Here is a 19109-nt window from a genome sequence, read left to right as displayed (position 1 = left end):
CCTCCATGATTTGTGCCTTGCCTGCCTTGGTGAGGAGCACAACACTTCCTCTTGCAAGATAAGTCTGTCCTTTCTCCAAGCAGACACGCAAGAATCGGGTTCTGAGGCTTCATGCCACCATATATGATAAGTACCTCAACTCCAAGCGAGCCCCTCCCATCAACATCAATCTCGAAATTGCCATCAGAAACAGTATCAATACCGAAAATGTTGAAGCCATCGGCTTCATATACAGCTTTCAGGCAGCCCAAAGCCACCTTTGGGTGCGGACTCAGCTTCCAGGCACTCAAAGTCAACGACCAAAGGGGCCGCCTTGGAGATGGTTCCATTGACATGCAGGCTGAAGAAGTCTAAAACCATAGGCTTAAAGAAAGACAGAATGCCATCACCATTGGGTCTACAACAGCCAATGTTGGACCGTGTACGGGCCTTGAAGTCGATGGTCACCTTCGGTACCGGCTCTTCAACATTGACATCTTTGACATGGAAAAAGACACGGGCACCACAAGAGCTCTCAATGCCAACTGCCCTTCAACGCAGACACGGTCAACATCGAGGGCTCGATCTCTGTCTCCAGCTCCAGCACCAATTCATTTCTCAGCTCCTTCAACACCTCCTGATCTATGTCAGGAAGCACCATTGTTGCTGAAGACACCCGCCCCACTGTTTCCAACTGCGATGTTAATGCTACATACGCCAGTGTTGTCGGCATCAAGGCAGGTCTCCCCTTGGTGTTGGATGCCGATGAAGAGGATTCAGACAGAGGTGCCTGTTTGGATCCTTCCATTTCTTGCACTTGACTGTTGATTCTAGACTTGTCCTCCAGCACACCTTCTACAGCCACATTCAAGGGTTTTCTCCCAACAAGCGCTGATGAAGCACAGCTGTGCACGGCTACACTAACAGGGTCTGCTACTACTAATTCGATTGACCAGCCACCTTATACTTTGTCTGCTGGTCATTTGGAGGGTCCTTCTGCTTGGCACTCCTGCAGGTTCTCACATCCTTCTACTGTGGGATCAACACTTGTTACGGTGGGCCTCCTCTCATGGCTTTCCATATGATTTTCAAGATGGTCGACTGTGGAAGTAAATTCCATTGCCGTCTACCAACCCCTTGTTTCTTTGGCACAAGTTCAGTCAGTGAACACCCTGGCAAGTTGAGATGCTCCTGATTTGCCAAGCAAATCAGACCTGTTGTGCAAGCTTCTTTAAGTACACAGACTGTGGCTTCACTACCTGTCCCTCTGGTGTCGGCAACAGACATCCCCACCGCCACCAAAACCTCCATGCTTGGCTGTGGGGACTCAAACGCCATCACCACCTATGAAGTCTACAATTGAGACTCAAACACAAATTCCACATTCCCCAGCTGGTTCACTATGGTTCATCATGGCGCCTCCTATTTCGATTCAAATACAGAAGATCCAGACAATTTTATGGATCCGCCTACTGATGTGCCTCCGTCTAACTATGTCTCCCCTACTGAAGTAATGATAGCCTACCATCAACACATTAGGGAAATGGCAGAGGCTTTGTGCATAGACGATCCCGTCTACAACTTTATGGTGAAGTCTCAGTCATCTCGGCCTGTGCCTCTTCTTGTTCGCCCAGTTATTTCCAGGGCAGCAAAGTGTGCCTGGGAAATAGTTCATACATTGACCCCAACCTCCAAGCGCTTAGAGAGCTTATATCACATCCAAGAGAAGGACAATACCTACCTGTTAAAATACCCTGCTCTTAAATCACTGATCATTGACTGCACCACTTTGATGAAATCTGAACGGTGTCACATGACTCTTGCAGACAAAAAGGGGAGAAAGTTGGATCTTTTAGGGAGAAAGAAGTACTCAACGTCATGTCTGTCAGTTAAAATTGCGAATTATTCGGCCTATATAGCTAAGTATAATCATGGCCTGTGGGAAGCTCTTCAAGGTGACTTAGACATCCTGTCACCTGAGGAGTTTAAAAGGAAATATCAACCAACTTTGGATAAATCGGCTGCAGTTACTCAGCAACAATTGAGCATGGCAAAGCATCTGGCTGAGTTGGAGTCTCGTTCCATGACTGCTGCAGCCTCGCTACGCAGGAAATTTCACCTGATAGCATTGTAAGAGTTCCTACCGCTTTATCAGAGAATTCTTTATCAGAGAATTGGCTTGCAACTCTGGATCTGAAAGACACATATTTTCATATTGGCATAAGAGATCAATACAGAAAATATCTGAGATTTACTGTAGGAGAACAAGTACACCAATACAAAGTCTTGCCCTTTGGTCTTTCCACCATCGCAAGAGTATTTACCAAATGCATGGCTGTAGTGGTGGCCAAATCTCCTCCAAGACTTGGGGATCTAAGTCAATTGGGGAAAGTCCCATTTAGAACCAGTATGTGTCATCAGCTACATTGGAGCAATCTTATTTTGGGCCTCATGGCGTCTTGCAACACAGTAGTGCTTTATGCACGGTTAAAGATGCGCAAACTACAACTTTGTTTTCTGTCAGTTTTACACCCAAACATGGACAGCCAACACATGTCTCTGGAAATTCCAGATCAGATACTTTGCTCCCTTACATGGTGACCCAACTGCCAAAATCTTTTAGAGGCGGTTCCTTTTCGGAATCTTGACTCCATCAATCTGGTTGACGACAGAGCGCATCTCTGCTGGGTTGGGGTGCCCACTGCAAGAACTATCAAACTCAAGACAATTGGAACCCACAACAAACTCAGTTTCATATCAGCTTTATGGAACTGCTGGCTGTCTTACAAGCAATGAAAGCCTTCCCACCACTTCTGCAAGGCAAGGTCGTGCAGATGCAGTTAGACAATACCACTGCCCTGGCTTACATCAACCGACAGTGGGGGAACAGTGTCACAGACTCTTTGTGCCCTCAGCCTGCAACTGTGGCACTGGTGCATCAGACATCAGGTTTACCCAATAGCTATCCACATAAAAGGCCTGGACAAGGTCCTAGCAGACGATCTGAGTCACATGTTTGCAACAACAGCACCATGCTTGGGAGATAAAAATGAAATATATTGCTCCCCTCTAACACAACTAGGTATGTCCCACCATAGTCCTATTTGCAGCTTTGTAAAACACTTAAGTGCGCTTGTTTTTGCACAAGGACGGGTCATGACCCGCAGTCATTGGGAGATGCCTTCCAGATAGATTGGACTCGAGAGATCCTGTACATGTTCCCACCATGCCCATTGATCAATCTCATGGTAGCGTGTCTTCTGACTGCTCCAACATAATGTAGTCTAGTGGCTCCATGGTAGCCAAAGCAACCATGGTTTCCACAGGTACTCAAACTATTGGGAAACCAGTACGAAAGACTGCCACAAGAGCTAGATCTCCTGACACAAGACAACAGTCACGTCCTACACCCAGACACACTCGCACTCCGTCTGATGACATGGTGAATGAGCTTCTGAGTAAGATCCTACTCAATTGAAGAAAGCCTTCCACCAGATGTAACTACTTTGGCAAATGACTGCATTTTAAAACATATGTCAGAGCGCATGATTTTCAGCCTAAGCAAGCAACCACTAAAGACATAATCCTCTACTTGACTATCTTAAAATCACAAGGTTTGTCTGTGTCACTAAAAGTACATGGTGGCACTCTCCTCCAAATATCCAGGCTGTGATGACAAGACTCTTTCTCCCCCCCCCACCCACCTGGATAGTTGAGCTTTCTTGAAGGGCCTCATGAATGTATGTGTATGGACCCCAACTTAATTCCCAAGGTGGTATCTGACTTCCACCTTAACCAAGATATTGTTCTCCCTACATTCTTCAGGGATCCGTCTACATCTTTGGAACGTGCGGCTCTTTGTATGTGCTCAGGGCTCTTTTATATTCCCTAGACAGTACTAAGGACTTTAGGTTCATCAAGCACCTTTTTGTAGCTTACAAGGTCCCTGCTAGGGCTCCTGCATTTCCAGACAGAAAATGTCCAGATGGTTGGTTGGACTCGTTACGCTGACCTGAAGTCATGTGAAACCACCTGAAACAATCAAGGCTCACTCTATCCCTGCCTATGCGTCATCAGCTACACAATTATCAGGGGTAACCTTTGCTGGCATCTGTAAGGCAGCTACTTGGTCCATTGAGTTAGCTTTCATCAAACATCACACCATAGACGTGCACTCTGCTGCCGATGCGAGCTTTGGGAGAAGCGTTTTAAAGCTTCTTTAAATGGGTGTTACAATAGCTACTGTTGCTGCATTCTCCATTGAGAGCTAGCTGAACACCCATTCTTATGGACCTCGATCCAGATAAACCGGTTGCTCACCTGTAACTTATGATCTGGTAGAGATCCATCGACATCCATAAGACCCTCCCGAACCACCCCTCTGCAGTAGTGTTCCACTGTGTGCATTCTGAGTGTGCATGCAATTCTCTTCTAATAATGAACTCAGCTGCTATGGATGATCATCCACAGCGGTCATCCAAGAACTGAGGAACATCACATCGGCCCGGCTTTAAATAGCACACTGTGGGTGTGGAGGCAGGGCTTGGTTGCCACAACAAGCTGTGGCATTCTACCATGAGGGTCCTGCGCAGGCTGGATGGATCTCTACTAGATCATGTTACAGGTGAGCAACTTGTTTTTACTGTGGAGGAAAGAACTTGGTGTAGTCGCAACATGCAAATTAGCTTTGCCTCTACGTCTCCTAAGTGGGCATTGTAGCTGTCAGTACTACAAGTTAGGAATGTGCATGCACCAGTTCGGTGCTCCTTTTTAGGAGTGCTGAACCGGTTTGGAAGTCCGGCTTTGGAACCGGTTCGGAGGCGGGGGGTTCTTTTAAGGGGCAGGGAGGGTGCCCTTACTTCGCCTGCTGCTTTCCCCCTGCAAGGCGGCCACTTCTGCTACGACGCTGACCGTGGCTACAAGGAGGTATGCTACAGCCCTGTGCCAGCAGTTTCAGGGAGAGCGCAGGCAGGGGGAATGTGGCGGGGGAGGTAAGGGCACCTTTCTGGCCCTTTAAAAGAAATCCATCTCCCGGGAGTGCATGGACAAGTTCATGTCCATCCCTAATACAAGCAACTTCAGAAATAGTATATCAGTGTATTGTATGTGTGATGGTGATGTTAATCCCTCAGCGTAGATTGTAGTCAATCTTTAATGAGAGTTTATCAATCTTTGGATTATATTTTAAACTCTCAACATGAGATGCTATTGGTGACTTGTAACTATAGAAAGATTTTAATATGTGTTTTGAAAGGTACTTCTAAGACATACTGTTAGGGAGGAATAGAAAATAAGCGTGCTAACTTCTGTAAACATACTATTTTTATTGTGCTTTGGCATCTGTTTGTTTACCTCTGGTTTGCTTCCTAAAGATAAAATAAGCAATGTATTTGTTTTTCAGGACTGGTGGATGAACAGCAGAAAGTACGTACCATCAGTGCTTTAGCTATTGCTGCTTTAGCTGAGGCAGCAACTCCATATGGTATAGAATCATTTGACTCTGTTCTAAAGCCTCTGTGGAAAGGTATACGTCAGCACAGAGGAAAGGTAAGCGAGTTCTCCATCTGTCCAATTCTAAGATAAGATATTTGTATGTTCACATTAATTGCATATTTCAGTTTGTGACTCCTGATGATGTGGACAAGTTGCTTGGAGCGGTGAGGCCTACCACTTGTCCTCTTGATCCTTGTCCAACATGGCTTGTTCTATCTAGCAGGGAGGCTGTTGTAGGCGGCCTGGTAGAAATCATAAATGCTTCTGTGAGGGAGGGCAGGATGCCTCCTTGCCTTAAGGAGGCAATTATTAGACCTCTTCTAAAGAAGTCTGCGTTAGATCCCTCAGAGTTGAGCAATTATAGGCCAGTTTCCAATCTCCCATGGCTGGGCAAGGTAATTGAGAGGGTGGTGGCCTCTCAGATCCAGGCGGTCTTGGAGGAAACTGATTATTTAGCCCCATTTCAAACTGGTTTTCATGCGGGCTATGGGGTGGAGACTGCCTTGGTCGGCCTGATGGATGATCTCCAATTGGTAGTGGACAGAGGAAGTGTGACTCTGTTGGTCCTCTTGGATTTCTAGGCGGCTTTCGATACTATCGACCATAGTATCCTTCTGGAACGTCTGAGGGGGTTGGGGGTGGGAGGCACTGTTTTATCAGTGGTTCCGCTCCTACCTCTCGGACAGATTCCAGATGGTGTCGATTGGAGATCGTTGCTCTTCAAAATCTGAGCTTAAGGATGGTGTTCCTCACGGCTCCATACTCTCTCCAATGCTTTTTAACATCTACATGAAACCGCTGGGAGAGATCATCAGGGGATTTGGAGCTGGGTGTTACCACTATGCTGATGACACCCAGATCTACTTCTCCATGTCAGCTTCTTCAGGAGCTGGCATATCCTCCCTAAATGCCTGCCTGGAAGCAGTAATGGGCTGGATGAGGGAGAATAAACTGAAGCTGAATCCAGATAAGATGGAGGTACTTATTGCGCGGGGTCGGAACTCTAGAGACGATTTTGATCTGCCTGTTCTAGACGGGGTCACACTTCCCCAAAAGGAACAGGTTCGCAGTCTGGGAGTACTTCTGGATCAACGTCTCTCCTTGGTTTCTCAGGTTGAGGCGGTGGCCAGGGGTGCTTTCTATCAGCTCCGGCTGATGTGCCAGCTGTGCCCGTTTCTCGAGATCAATGACCTCAAAACAGTGGTACATTTGTTGGTAACCTCCAGACTGGACTTCTGTAATGCGCTTTACGTGGGGCTGCCTTTGTACGTAGTCCGGAAACTTCAGTTGGTTCAGAATGCAGCAGCCAGGTTGGTCTCTGGGTCATCTCGGAGAGGCCACATAACCCCCTTGTTGATGGAGTTACACTGGCTGCCAATAGGTTTCTGGGCAAAATACAAAGTGCTAGTCATAACTTATCAAGCCCTAAATGGCTTAGGCCCTAGGTATTTAAGAGAGCGTCTTCTTCGCTATGAGCCCCACCGGCCGCTGAGGTCACTTGAGGAGGTCCGTCTCCAGTTGCCACCAACTCGTTTGGTGGCTACACAGAGACGGGTCTTCTCGGCTGCTGCCCCGAGATTGTGGAATGCGCTCCCTGCTGAGATGCGATCCTCCCCATCTCTGGCAATTTTCAGAAAACACCTGAAAACACATCTCTTCAACCAGGCTTTCTCAGCTTTTAAAAACTTGTTTTTAAATTGTTTTGATTATTTAATTGTTTTATGATGTTTTTAATTGTTAATCATTGTTTTATGTTTTATAATTTTTGTTTAATTATTAATTGATTTTAATGGTGTTTTAATGTAAACAGCCCTGAGCCTTTTGGAAGGGCGGTATAAAAGTTTTAATAATAAATAATAAATAAATAAATATTTGTGTCAATAGGGTCTGGCTGCCTTTTTGAAAGCTATTGGGTACCTTATTCCACTTATGGATGCTGAGTATGCCAACTACTATACCAGAGAAGTAATGCTGATCCTTATCAGAGAGTTTCAGTCTCCTGATGAAGAAATGAAAAAGATTGTGTTGAAGGTATGTTAATATATAATGTACATTGTAATTTCAAGTTGTTTGCGGTTTCAAGGGTTCTATGCAGAAAAATAAAGAAAGGGCATGAGTGTATGAAGAGATAGTAATTGTTGTAGTTTTATAAAACAGAACATCCAAATAAACCTGGTTACAGTATCTGTATCTATCTGTAAACTTGGTTACAGATCTGTTGAAGAACTCATGCCACAAACAGAAGTAAATCAATTTGTGCAAGAGGGAATGGATTTTTGCCATCCATGTGAACGAAATTTCAATTCATGGAAGAATTCCTTAAGATACTACCTGTAATACTTAGCATTTATATAATGCTTGATCTTGAGTACTTAGAGAGCTTAATATATATCTCAGTCTTTACATTAATCCCGAAAGGCAAGCTAGTATAAACCCCCATAATACAGATGGGGGGCAGACTGAAATACAGTGGCTTGCTAGAAACAACCTAGTGAGTTAATGGTTAAGTGAGCTTTGGACTGGAAACTTCTAAGCTTGTGTTCTTAATTAGCTTGAACATCAGTGTCGGTTGAAATGGGTGCTTAAACAGAATTTGTAGCATGGCCCCTCTTCTGGAGAAAAGGAAGATTCATAAAGGCTGTGTGTCTTCTTCTAGGTTGTAAAGCAGTGTTGTGGCACAGATGGTGTTGAAGCAAACTACATTAAAACAGAGATTCTGCCTCCATTTTTCAAGCACTTCTGGCAACACAGAATGGCATTGGACAGAAGAAATTACAGACAAGTAATGTTGACTTTTAGAAAAGATTATTGTATGTGTAATTTAAATATTTGGTATGAAGCAATACTTCTGAATACTGTCATTTGTATCTCTAAAATTAGATTGTGTCCAGTGTTTCCTCCCTCCAGAGGAAGGATTCCTTCCTCCAGAAGAACTTTTGGATACAACCCTTAACTTAGAAAGAAACCTTTAATATTAAAATGTGGGTTGGTTTGTGGAAGGCTTATGACACAAGTATGTTTTTACAGTCATGCAAGTTCTAATACAAATTTGCTAGGAGGCTGACAGCCCTATGATTCAGATATTTGCACTGCAGTTACTTGCATCTGTTAATAGGATGAGATCATGACACAAATATTATGGGAAATGGTCTTATAAGGTATGTTTGAGCTTCTGAAGGAGTCCCTAAATGCAACGCTTCCTTGATAATTTAAGTAATGTTAACAAAAGCCAAAACTCCAGAGTTGTTCTCTGCACCTCTTTTTAGTTTCAGATTTTGCCAGGAGAAATGTATCCGTAAACTATCGACATAGCTTTCCACAACTATCTTTGTGGAAAGATACTATCCACAACTATCCTTCAAATAATGTTTCAGAACAACTTAAATTAATTATTCCATGCTGATAATAATCCTGAGGCTTTTAGATATGCTGCCTGGAAGCAATACCTAAAATGTGTAGTGGATTTCAATCCAAAGTTACTCTTAAACATAAATTGGCCTCCTTGCCTTTTTGGGAGCAGAATGGAGATGATTATGGGATGGTACTAACCTTCTCATTTGAAGACTAGTTCTCTAAACTGGTTATTGCTTGTTTGCTCAAAAATATTCTGTATGTACATTTCAGTTGGTTGACACAACCGTGGAGCTTGCAAACAAAGTTGGGGCAGCAGAAATAATTTCCAGGATTGTGGATGATCTGAAAGATGAGGCAGAGCAGTACAGAAAAATGGTCATGGAGACAATTGAGAAGATCATGGGGAATCTCGGCGCAGCTGATATTGACCATAAACTGGAAGAACAACTTATTGATGGCATCCTGTATGCCTTCCAAGAACAGACCACAGAGGTATGGGGACATGCTCATTATTTATATTCTGCACTAAATTTTTAGAAAATCCAAATTTCAGATCTTGGATGTAGTTAATGTTTATATTTGAAATGTAGAAATTAGACTTGGCCTATCTCCTATAAACTGGGCAAAAGACACCTTTTTAAATTTGTTGCACTCTTATATTTAGCAGGAGCAGAGTAACTGGCCATATTTATTCCAGCATAGAGTGCCTCCCTGTTGTGTTTAGATTGTAAGCCCTTTTCAGAGAGAGTGTTTATTTTTCTTTTGCCATGTTAACTGCTTTAATAATTTTTTGTTGCAAAGTGGTTTATAAGTATTGTAAATAACATTCTCAGGAATAATCCAACTTTACAAGCCTTTCCAAGTAGTCCTTTGGAGCAGTACATATCTAGGGGCTGTGCCTAAAGCTGCCAACCCCCACCCCCATGTAAACTTGAGGGTAGGTTAGGGGCCATAGAGGATACCTGGATTAAGTTCACACTAATTGCTTTCCAGCCCCGATCAACATTAATCAAAAGGTGCAGGGAGAGAGTACCCATTCTCAGTCTGAATATCCCTTCCTGTGCCATGCAAAACATTTGGACCTAGCTCTACACTTGCTGACACTAAGATTCCTAACTAATAGATTGTGCTTGTCTACTACTCGCACATGAGTGTCTGTCGCTGCTAAGCAGCTGTCACTGAGAATTTACTGGTTTGTGTCAGTCTTGGGGGCTGGAGCCAGTTTTCTAAAATATTCTAGTTCTTACTCCTATCATTTCACTAGTATAGTGCAGAGCTGATAATTGCCAGTGCATCTTCTTGTCTAGTCGTCAGACATGCTAGGATTTGTCCTGGTCTGAATGTGGCAAACAACTTGTTGAAATGCTGTCTTTTAAAACTTTTTATAAATAGGACTCTGTGATGTTGAATGGTTTTGGCACAGTGGTCAATGCTCTCGGCAAGCGAGTTAAACCATATTTGCCCCAGATCTGCGGTACAGTTTTGTGGCGGTTGAACAACAAATCAGCCAAAGTAAGACAGCAAGCTGCTGACCTGATATCTCGTACTGCAGTTGTCATGAAGACTTGTCAAGAGGTATTTATTCCCATATATTTTCTTAAAGATTGGTTTGTTTCTTAAATTAGACATTAGATTTCAACCTCTCTCTTTCGGTCTTCTCAGGAAAAATTGATGGGACACTTGGGTGTGGTCTTGTATGAGTACCTGGGTGAAGAATATCCTGAGGTATTGGGCAGTATTCTAGGAGCACTTAAAGCCATTGTGAATGTCATAGGTAAGTGTGTTGAATACATTAAAGAAATTCATTTTTCCATGGGAAACAGAATTTCAGACTTAATATCTCTTTCTGTATTGACTAGGCATGCACAAAATGACACCTCCAATTAAAGACCTGCTGCCAAGGCTCACACCTATCTTGAAGAACAGGCATGAAAAAGTGCAGGAAAACTGTATTGACCTCGTTGGGCGTATTGCAGACAGGTAAATTTGATTTGCAACACTTCTCTCTCGCTCTCTAACAGTAAAACATCTCTTAAAATGGTTAATGGAGGTAGCAAAATTGAATTCTGAGTAACGCAGCTCTCGGACTATTTAAAAGTTTTATTGTTAAGAAAAAGAAATATGCAAGTTAACAGTTGTACAGTGCAACCCTGTGTATGTTTACTTAGAAATCTCATTAACTGTGTGTAGGATGGCTGCCTTACAGCAATTCTACTTCATTTATTTAGATTAAGCCAATTTGGGAACTCTTGTTGAAAAGCAGTATATAAATATTCATAATCGTATTTAGTATTTGCCATATTTATATATAGCCTGATGTGTATCCCTAGGCAGCGTACATAATTTAAAATACAACAAATATAAAATGATTAAAATAATTTTACTATATAAAACAAGCAATATAAAATGCATATGTTCTAAATGTATTGCTACCTTTTAAATGTAGGTTTATTTCTGTGGCTCAGTTCTGAGTAAATAGTGCTCTTATATATCTCAGAAGATCCTTGGTCACCCATTCTGCTTACTCTAGGGGAAGAAAAACTGGATGCCACTCGTTAGATTAATAGTGTGATAATAGAATAAGGTGTGGCATTAAAATATTTCAACTTAATTCCAAGAACAACCTTTTCCTTTTTTATACAGGGGAGCAGAATACGTTTCCGCAAGGGAATGGATGAGGATCTGCTTCGAACTGCTAGAATTGTTAAAAGCTCATAAGAAAGCTATCCGAAGAGCAACTGTGAACACATTTGGTTATATTGCAAAAGCTATTGGGTAAGGATACACTTCTACCATTTTGATGTCTGCTTTTAAAAAAAATAAAAATAAACAAAGTTAATACAACTATTGTGGGAGGATTTTTAGTTATTAAATCCTCTAGCATAGAAGGTCTTTGTGATAAGTTTTCACGAAATTACTCTGATTTTCTAGTTGGAGAACTCACCCATGGTTCTTATTTGCCAGAAGTGTAAACAAGGTTAGGAACATAGGAAACTGCCATATACTGAGTCAGACCATTGGTCTATCTAGCTTAGTATTGTCTTCAGACTGGCAGTGGCTTCTCCAAGGTTGCAGGCAGGAATCTCTCTCGGCCCTATCTTGGAGAAGCCAGGGAGGGAACTTGAAACCTTCTGCTCTTCCCAGAGCGGCTTCATCCCCTGAGGGGAAGATCTTCCAGTGCTCACACATCAAGTCTCCCATTCATATACAACCAGGGCAGACCCTATGGGGACAAGCCATGCTTGCTACCACAAGACCAGCTCTTCTCCTTCCAAAAAGTAAAGTTGTGCCATCGAGTCGGTGTCAACTCCTGGTTGACCACAGGGCCATGTTTTTATTTGGTAGAATATAGGAGGGGTTTACCACTGCCGCCTCCTGCACAGAATGAGATGATGCTTTTCAGCACCTTCCTATATCATTGCTTCCCAATATAGGTGCTTCCCATAGTCTGGGAAACATACCAGTGGGGATTCAAACCAGCAACTTCTTGCTCCCTAGGCAAGTTACTTCTTTTGGGATGTTTTCATAGTATTTGGCATTTTGTTAATACAACTCATTTTGAATTTTGATTCCTCCATGCTGCTGTTTTACTTACTCCTTCATATATATTACACTTTGGGTGAGGCCTAATTCCTTGAAGATACTAGACTTTTAAAATATCCCTACTTGTTCAGTGCAGTTAATCCTATAGAGTCACTATACAGTCACTACACAGAATCCTCTGGATATTTTCCTGAGCCAGAAAAAGGATTTTGTTTCATCTGTATGGGAAGGCACTATTAGAGTGAGAAAATGAAAACAAGAAATAAGTGAATGACCCGAAAATCCTCAAATTAATAAAAGAAAAGTTGGGGGGTTAATATTTTGGCTGTACCCTAGCATTTTAGTTCTGCTTTGATATAGTTATTTTAAATGTTATACTTTGTCTTCTTCCAGACCACATGATGTATTGGCAACACTGCTAAATAATTTGAAAGTACAAGAAAGACAAAACAGAGTATGTACTACAGTAGCAATAGCTATTGTAGCTGAAACCTGCTCCCCTTTCACAGTACTGCCTGCACTTATGAATGAATACAGAGTACCGGAACTTAATGTCCAGAATGGTGTATTAAAATCTCTTTCCTTCCTGTTTGAATATATTGGAGAAATGGGAAAGGACTACATTTATGCTGTAACTCCATTGCTTGAAGATGCTTTAATGGACAGGTGAGTGACTTGTCATCTGTGGTAAATTGTGCTATACTATAAATTTGTTTATGGTGAGATGCATCTTTTGCCAGAATACTCAGTAAGAGAAACCATTTAAATGGAGAAAACTTAGAACAATAAAAACAAAAACCTGATCTGGACATACAAGAAAGAAAAATCAAATTATTTTTAAATGTGTGATTTACCTACTTAGTCAATAGAATTGAAGACTGAAAGTAACTAATTGACCTATTGCATTCTTCTAAACAGCTATTTTAATGGTAGCTTTAGTTACTACCATTTAGTAAGTTTTACTTTAGTTGTATTTTAGTACCATTTAAATTAACTACTTTAACAGATCAATAAAGTCTCTTGAAGTGGAAAAGCGGCATATAAATAAGTCTATAGCTAAGCTCTCTCCCAGGCACAACTACTTTATTCACTTAATTGAATTAATTTATGAGAGTAGCAGGGAGGAAACAAGAGGATGGACAACAGTGTTTTGATGAGGGAGAGATTGTATCCTTTTTATCACTTCTGATGTATATTTGTCCTTACACAACACAGTTGCACATTCTTTAAACAGAAAACAAGTAAAATGTGCAACCAGAAAACCAATGCAGAGCAACCTACTAAGTATGCCTATATTACTTGCCTTTCAGGGACCTTGTTCACAGACAAACAGCTAGTGCTGTGGTGCAGCATATGTCTCTCGGGGTGTATGGCTTTGGCTGTGAGGACTCGCTGAACCACTTACTAAATTACGTGTGGCCCAATGTATTCGAGACATCGCCTCATGTCATCCAAGCAGTTATGGGAGCCTTGGAGGGTTTGAGGGTCGCAATTGGACCATGCAGAATGTTGCAGTATTGTTTACAGGTAATTTTTCTTAAGTAGAAGTGCCTATGTGGGCATGTGGTTGAATGAATGAAAGAAAGAATAAATGCAGTTTTGGTTCATATGACTCCATTTTGCACTTAAACTACTCCCATAGAGGAAACTATAATGTTGGAAGAGTTTAATAATAATAAACATTATTAGTTAACTGCCCCATAACAAATTGTTCTCTGGGTGGCTCCCAACAACACAACAGTTTAAAACACCTCTAATAAAAACACAAAACAAGACAGAGAAGGCTAGGCATCATTAACAACACTGGGCCCTGCGCCTGCGCAGCAGCCACTGCAGAAGGATTTATTGAAGCTCCGTGAAGCACCTGTAGCCCCACCCATTACGTACAGAGGGCTCTCGGTCTTGGGTGGCAGGGCACCTCTTCCCTCAGTTGCTTTCAGTCTGCCATCCTGTGCACTTCCCTTCGATTCGCTCTGTAACCTTGGTTCCTAGGAAAGAGAATTACAGTTTGTTACTTGGATTTTTCTTCATTGTTGCTTCAGATTTCTTGATGGACTATCTCTTTGACCACCTTTTGCCTATCAGACTGACTCGTTCTCTGAAATTGGATTCTGGCCTCAGACTTCTTTTGACCTATTCTTTCGGCTTTTGTTCCGGCTTATTCTACTCGCGTGATCTGGCCTTGACCCGGACTGCTCTGACCATGCTTTCGTTTTCACTCATTTTCCTCATTGCTCAGTCTAATTGACTCCCGGAAAACATTTTAAGTGTTGCACTTTGTTCTGTGGAATATTACAATCCTAACCTACTTCACAGGGTTGTTGTGAAAGAGAAACTCAAGTATGTAGTACACCGCTCTGGGCTCCTTGGAGGAAGAGCGGGATATAAATGTAAAATAAATAAAACTATGACTGACACTTAGCACAGAGGGAGGAGCTATTACAAAATCTTAACTCCTTGTTAAGCTAAGTGAATGGCCTGAATGATGGGGGTAGAAAACGAATCTCCTGTGTGAAGGTACCAAGTCCTAGGTGATGTGGAAAAGTTTTGTGAGAAACATCCCTACCTTTTAAAATCAGTAATAGGTGATAGATGTAACAGTTTTATTTTCTTGGCTTATCATTTTTCTTCTTAACTCTTGAATTGCCTCTTCTTGTTTAATGTCCAATGGAGTGGAGGGGGCGGGTCTCTTGGGAGCTAAGGTTCACCACCCCCTCCCATTTCTCAACACCTGGGTAATGGTTTTGTTCTGAGCTGGGAAAACAGCTGCAGTTTAAGCTTTGATTTCTGTGAGGGCTGTATGCACTTGCAGTGCAGTTTTTGTCACCATCATCATCTCCTTGTGCTCAACTATTGCAAGCTCCTTTGGAAGCAGTGTTCATCAGTGACGGGGAGAAACGGGCATACAAGTGTCACTAACCTACCTTACAGGATTTGTTGTGAGGAGAAACATAACTATGTACTCCGCTCTGGGCTCCATGGAGGAATAGCGGAATATAAATGTAAAAATAAATAAATTAATTAAAATAAATTAAAAATAAGTTTATAGATTAACAGTAATGCTAAAATACTCAGCTCAGAGTTGAGACTTTGTATAATAAGTAATGATTTCATTGAAAGTCATTTTTAGTCATTTTAAAAAAATAAAATGTGTTATGGTTGTTGCTGGCTTCATTTATAAGTGGCTTAATTCTTTCCCTCCTCCCCACCCCAATTTTTTTCTCGTAGGGTTTGTTTCACCCTGCCAGGAAAGTCAGAGATGTGTATTGGAAGATCTACAACTCCATCTACATTGGCTCCCAGGATGCTTTAATAGCACATTATCCACGAATCTATAATGATGAAAAGAACACCTACATCCGTTATGAACTTGATTATGTCTTGTAATATTATTTCTCATTTGTTTTGTGTTAAGTGCACAGCTATTCCACACTTGGTTCAGATCTGGTGATGTACAATTTTTAAGATGCTGCAGATCAGCATAAGCAGATCAGAGGCAGAGCTTAGAAATCCAGTAGCATGATTTTTAAACAACATGTCTTAGTTTATTTTGATGTTAAAGCCAGTAGTGACCAAGATCACAGTGATTACAAAGTACTGGGAAGGCTTCATTTTGGATTCATCTTGATGAAGACTTAGATTCCATTCCTTGTGTTTAAAGGGGCTCTTTATTTGAGAAATAAACATTTGTGTATAAAATATTAATGGTTGTGTGTGTGAGCATCTTTGGACAGGGAGGCATGTTAACAAGTCTCTGATCGAACGTCAAGCAGTTTATGTAAAAAGGTGGCATACTACATTTTAACCCTCTTTGTCATACCCTAGCTTTTGAATAAATAAGAAAACTGTTCGCATTTTGATTATGGTGTCTTTATCCTGGGGAAATTCACTTGCTGTTTGGCTGGCATAATTACCAGTCCTTGTATTTCCTACAACCCAGCATCCTTTGCGGATACAACCCATAGCTCTGAGGAAAATGACCTTTCAGGTAACTGCCGATTCATTTCCTATGGGTTTCTGAAACTGTTCACACTTAACTGTTTTCCATCACCTCTGCCAAACCTTCCTGTTCCTGGCAACTTTTAGTTTTTCATTGTATGCTGTTTTCATTGTGTTCTGTTAAAGGCCTGGGAAAACTAGCCATATGTTCCAGAGAACTTGTGGTAGGATGTTCTTGGAGTGCAAAAGCGGTGTACTTTTTCTAATGGTTGAATTGTAGTTGTCTTCCTGCAGAGCAAAAAGACATGATAAAGAGAAAACTGGTAGTTCGCTGAAATAAAGAAAAGCCTTAGTTAATATTACACAAGGTTGTGAGCAGCAAACTTTTGAGTTCTCAAGAATCAGGCTGTATGACAAAGTGGGGGAGAGTTGATTTAGAACGATGTTAAGATGGATTGCAGGAAGAGTCAGGCAGACAAAAGGAGATAAATCTCACTAGTTAACAGATCGGCGGTTCCCGATGAGGGCTCCTCCAGATGTTGCTGAACTAGAACTCGCAGCGTCCCCAGCTGGAGGAACCCTGGTGGGGAATCATTGTACTAGATACTAATTTTCTGGATGTACATATTGCTAGAGGGACACAAACAGAAGATGGTGCCCCAATTTACAAATATAAGAAATATAGCTGCTCTGTCTCTAGTATTAATCAGAGCACATGGGCCCTTGGCAATACAGAGAGGTAGTAAAGGAAGGAGAGGAAGTAAAGAAAAATACTGTTGTCCTTATTAGCAAAGTTGGAGGTACACTAGGGACAATTAATAGAAACCAAGCTGAGTAATACAGCCTAGGGGTTGAGGGCATTTGACATACTTGCACTTGTGCATTTGACATGTGTGCATGCTCTCCCCCCGCACCATCTTCAGGTGGTGGAGAAAGGGTCATCTACCAACTCAGTTCTCCATGCTGGAGAACTTCAAAAACTTTCCTGCTCAAAGCTTTGTGTCATTTTGGTCAGTCCTAATGATTAAATAGTAGGAGACTAGGGCTTTGGGATTTTTTCCTAATGGACCAAAATACCTACGTACATGTGGACGATCTGCTGGTCAGATCCAGAATGTTCCATCAGGATCTCAGACATGGAGACCACTCTGTGTTCTTTACAGGAACATGGGTTGGTTGTGAATCTGGCGGAAAGTACCTTACGGCCCAAGTGCCAGATAAATCCATCTGAGAGCTTGTATAGATACATCAAGGGATATACCGTATTTTACGGACTATAAGACGCTACGGACTATACGACGCACCTTAAATTTAATCCAGTTTTTGAGAATTTTCCTTCTCTGAGCTTTCCTTCTGAGCTTTCCATCTCCCCTCCAAGCCCTTCCACCGCGCCCCGCTCTGTCCTCTTGCTTTCGTTCTCTTGCAGGATGAGCAGCAGCGAGCCCACGTTGGTGACCTGCGGCGGCGGCAGCCGCTGGTGGTTGTTCATCACAGCCGCCAGCGGGCAGCAGTCTCCCTCACTGCAGAAGCATCGGAGTGGCAACCGGAGGGAGCCTGGGGAAGGGGGCGGCGGGCAGGCTGACTAGGATGCTCCCGGCAGGCCCCAGCGAGAGAGGAAGGGAGGTGGGAAGCGAATTCTCCCTGCTTGCCCTCCTCTTCCTCCTCCCCCCCCTCTCTTTCCCGACAAGCCCAACCTCCAACTTCTCCCCAGAGTACAAGACGCACCTCAATTTAGGCGGTTATTTTTCAAGGAAAAAAGTGCGTCTTATACTCTGTAAAATACGGTAGTATCTTTCCCACATGTGAAACAGGTGCCCATCTCAAAGGCCTTCATCAAGAAGTGAAGTCACCTCAGGTACATCTTATGGGGAGTATGGTCTTCTGCCATGGTCTGGTCCATGGGCTCGGTTCTGTTCTCCGTCTCTTCAGTGGGCCCTTCTTCCTTATCAGGAGAGGATTACAAACAGATCCTGGGGTTCCATTTCAGTTGTTCAATCAGTGAGAAGACTCCCTTTGATGGTGGAGTTCTTTGGCCCTAGCCTGTGGAGTTCATTTTTTATCAGTGGACAAGGTTCAGGTAACAATGCATGCCAGTCTTTTCAGGTGGGGGGTGGGGTGGGGGGGACACTGTGGATCACGAGTGACCCAGGGCCAGTGGAATCAGGAAGAGAGGAGGCACGGCATCAGTTGGCTGGAGCTGCAGACCATCCGCCTCTCTTTTCTTCTCTCTCATACACTTGATAAAGAGACAAGGGGCTGTGGAGACACCAAAGGGGAGGACTGTATACTGATAGACTTGGTCTTCCACGATGAACCGGAGGTACGTCCTGTGCCTTGGCTGAATCTCTATGTGGAAATACACATCTCTGATGCCCAGTGTAGTGAGCCATTCTTCCTCCAATAGAAGGGGAAGGAGCTGTTGTAAAGTCAGCATTTTGAGAATTCAGCAAACATCCTTGTTCAGGGAATGGAGATCTAAATTTGGCCAGAGACCACCATCTCTTTGGGGCACTTGAAGTACTTTAAACTTGCCCATCGGTCTTTTTGCAAAACAGGTTCTATTGCCTCTTTGGACAACAGTTTTTGGACTTCCACTAGCAATGTAGGAGTTGCTGGGATGGGTTTTATCCCTATGAAAGGGGGAGAGGTGTGGAACCCTATGGTGTAGCCAGTGGAGATTGTTCTTAACACTCAGGAGTTGGAGATAAAAGACTTCAGGCTGGAAGAAAAGGTGCAAGTCTTATGGGTGTGGAAGGTCCAATGGGCAGGGGGGCCAAGAAGTCAAAGTCCCTGCTTGGGCT

The 19109-nt window shown here is 42.7% G+C and overlaps 1 protein-coding gene and 1 long non-coding RNA gene across 3 annotated transcripts in view; one reads left to right on the top strand and one right to left on the bottom strand.

The window, feature by feature from the left end:
• SF3B1 (splicing factor 3b subunit 1) overlaps nucleotides 1-16219 on the top strand; it is a 37844-nt gene extending 21625 nt beyond the window's left edge. For both annotated transcript variants that reach the window (XM_053277482.1, XM_053277491.1), the window contains 11 exons: nucleotides 5381-5526; nucleotides 7357-7503; nucleotides 8129-8254; nucleotides 9097-9318; nucleotides 10219-10401; nucleotides 10489-10600; nucleotides 10686-10806; nucleotides 11470-11601; nucleotides 12763-13035; nucleotides 13680-13896; nucleotides 15598-16219. In XM_053277482.1, coding sequence (XP_053133457.1) covers nucleotides 5381-5526; nucleotides 7357-7503; nucleotides 8129-8254; nucleotides 9097-9318; nucleotides 10219-10401; nucleotides 10489-10600; nucleotides 10686-10806; nucleotides 11470-11601; nucleotides 12763-13035; nucleotides 13680-13896; nucleotides 15598-15756 — 1838 coding nt within the window. In that variant the 3' untranslated portion in view covers nucleotides 15757-16219. The remainder of the gene's footprint in view (nucleotides 1-5380; nucleotides 5527-7356; nucleotides 7504-8128; nucleotides 8255-9096; nucleotides 9319-10218; nucleotides 10402-10488; nucleotides 10601-10685; nucleotides 10807-11469; nucleotides 11602-12762; nucleotides 13036-13679; nucleotides 13897-15597) is intronic.
• On the bottom strand, nucleotides 14220-17709 carry LOC128337042 (uncharacterized). The gene is made up of 3 exons (XR_008312163.1): nucleotides 17613-17709; nucleotides 16408-16596; nucleotides 14220-14357 (listed from the first exon to the last, which is right to left on the bottom strand). It is a non-coding gene; the product is annotated as an uncharacterized LOC128337042 (long non-coding RNA).
• Nucleotides 17710-19109: the final 1400 nt, after the last annotated feature.

The sequence above is a fragment of the Hemicordylus capensis genome, chromosome 1 (genome assembly GCF_027244095.1).
Source record: "Hemicordylus capensis ecotype Gifberg chromosome 1, rHemCap1.1.pri, whole genome shotgun sequence".
Taxonomy (NCBI): domain Eukaryota; kingdom Metazoa; phylum Chordata; class Lepidosauria; order Squamata; family Cordylidae; genus Hemicordylus; species Hemicordylus capensis.
This window is presented reverse-complemented; position numbering and strand designations above follow the sequence as displayed.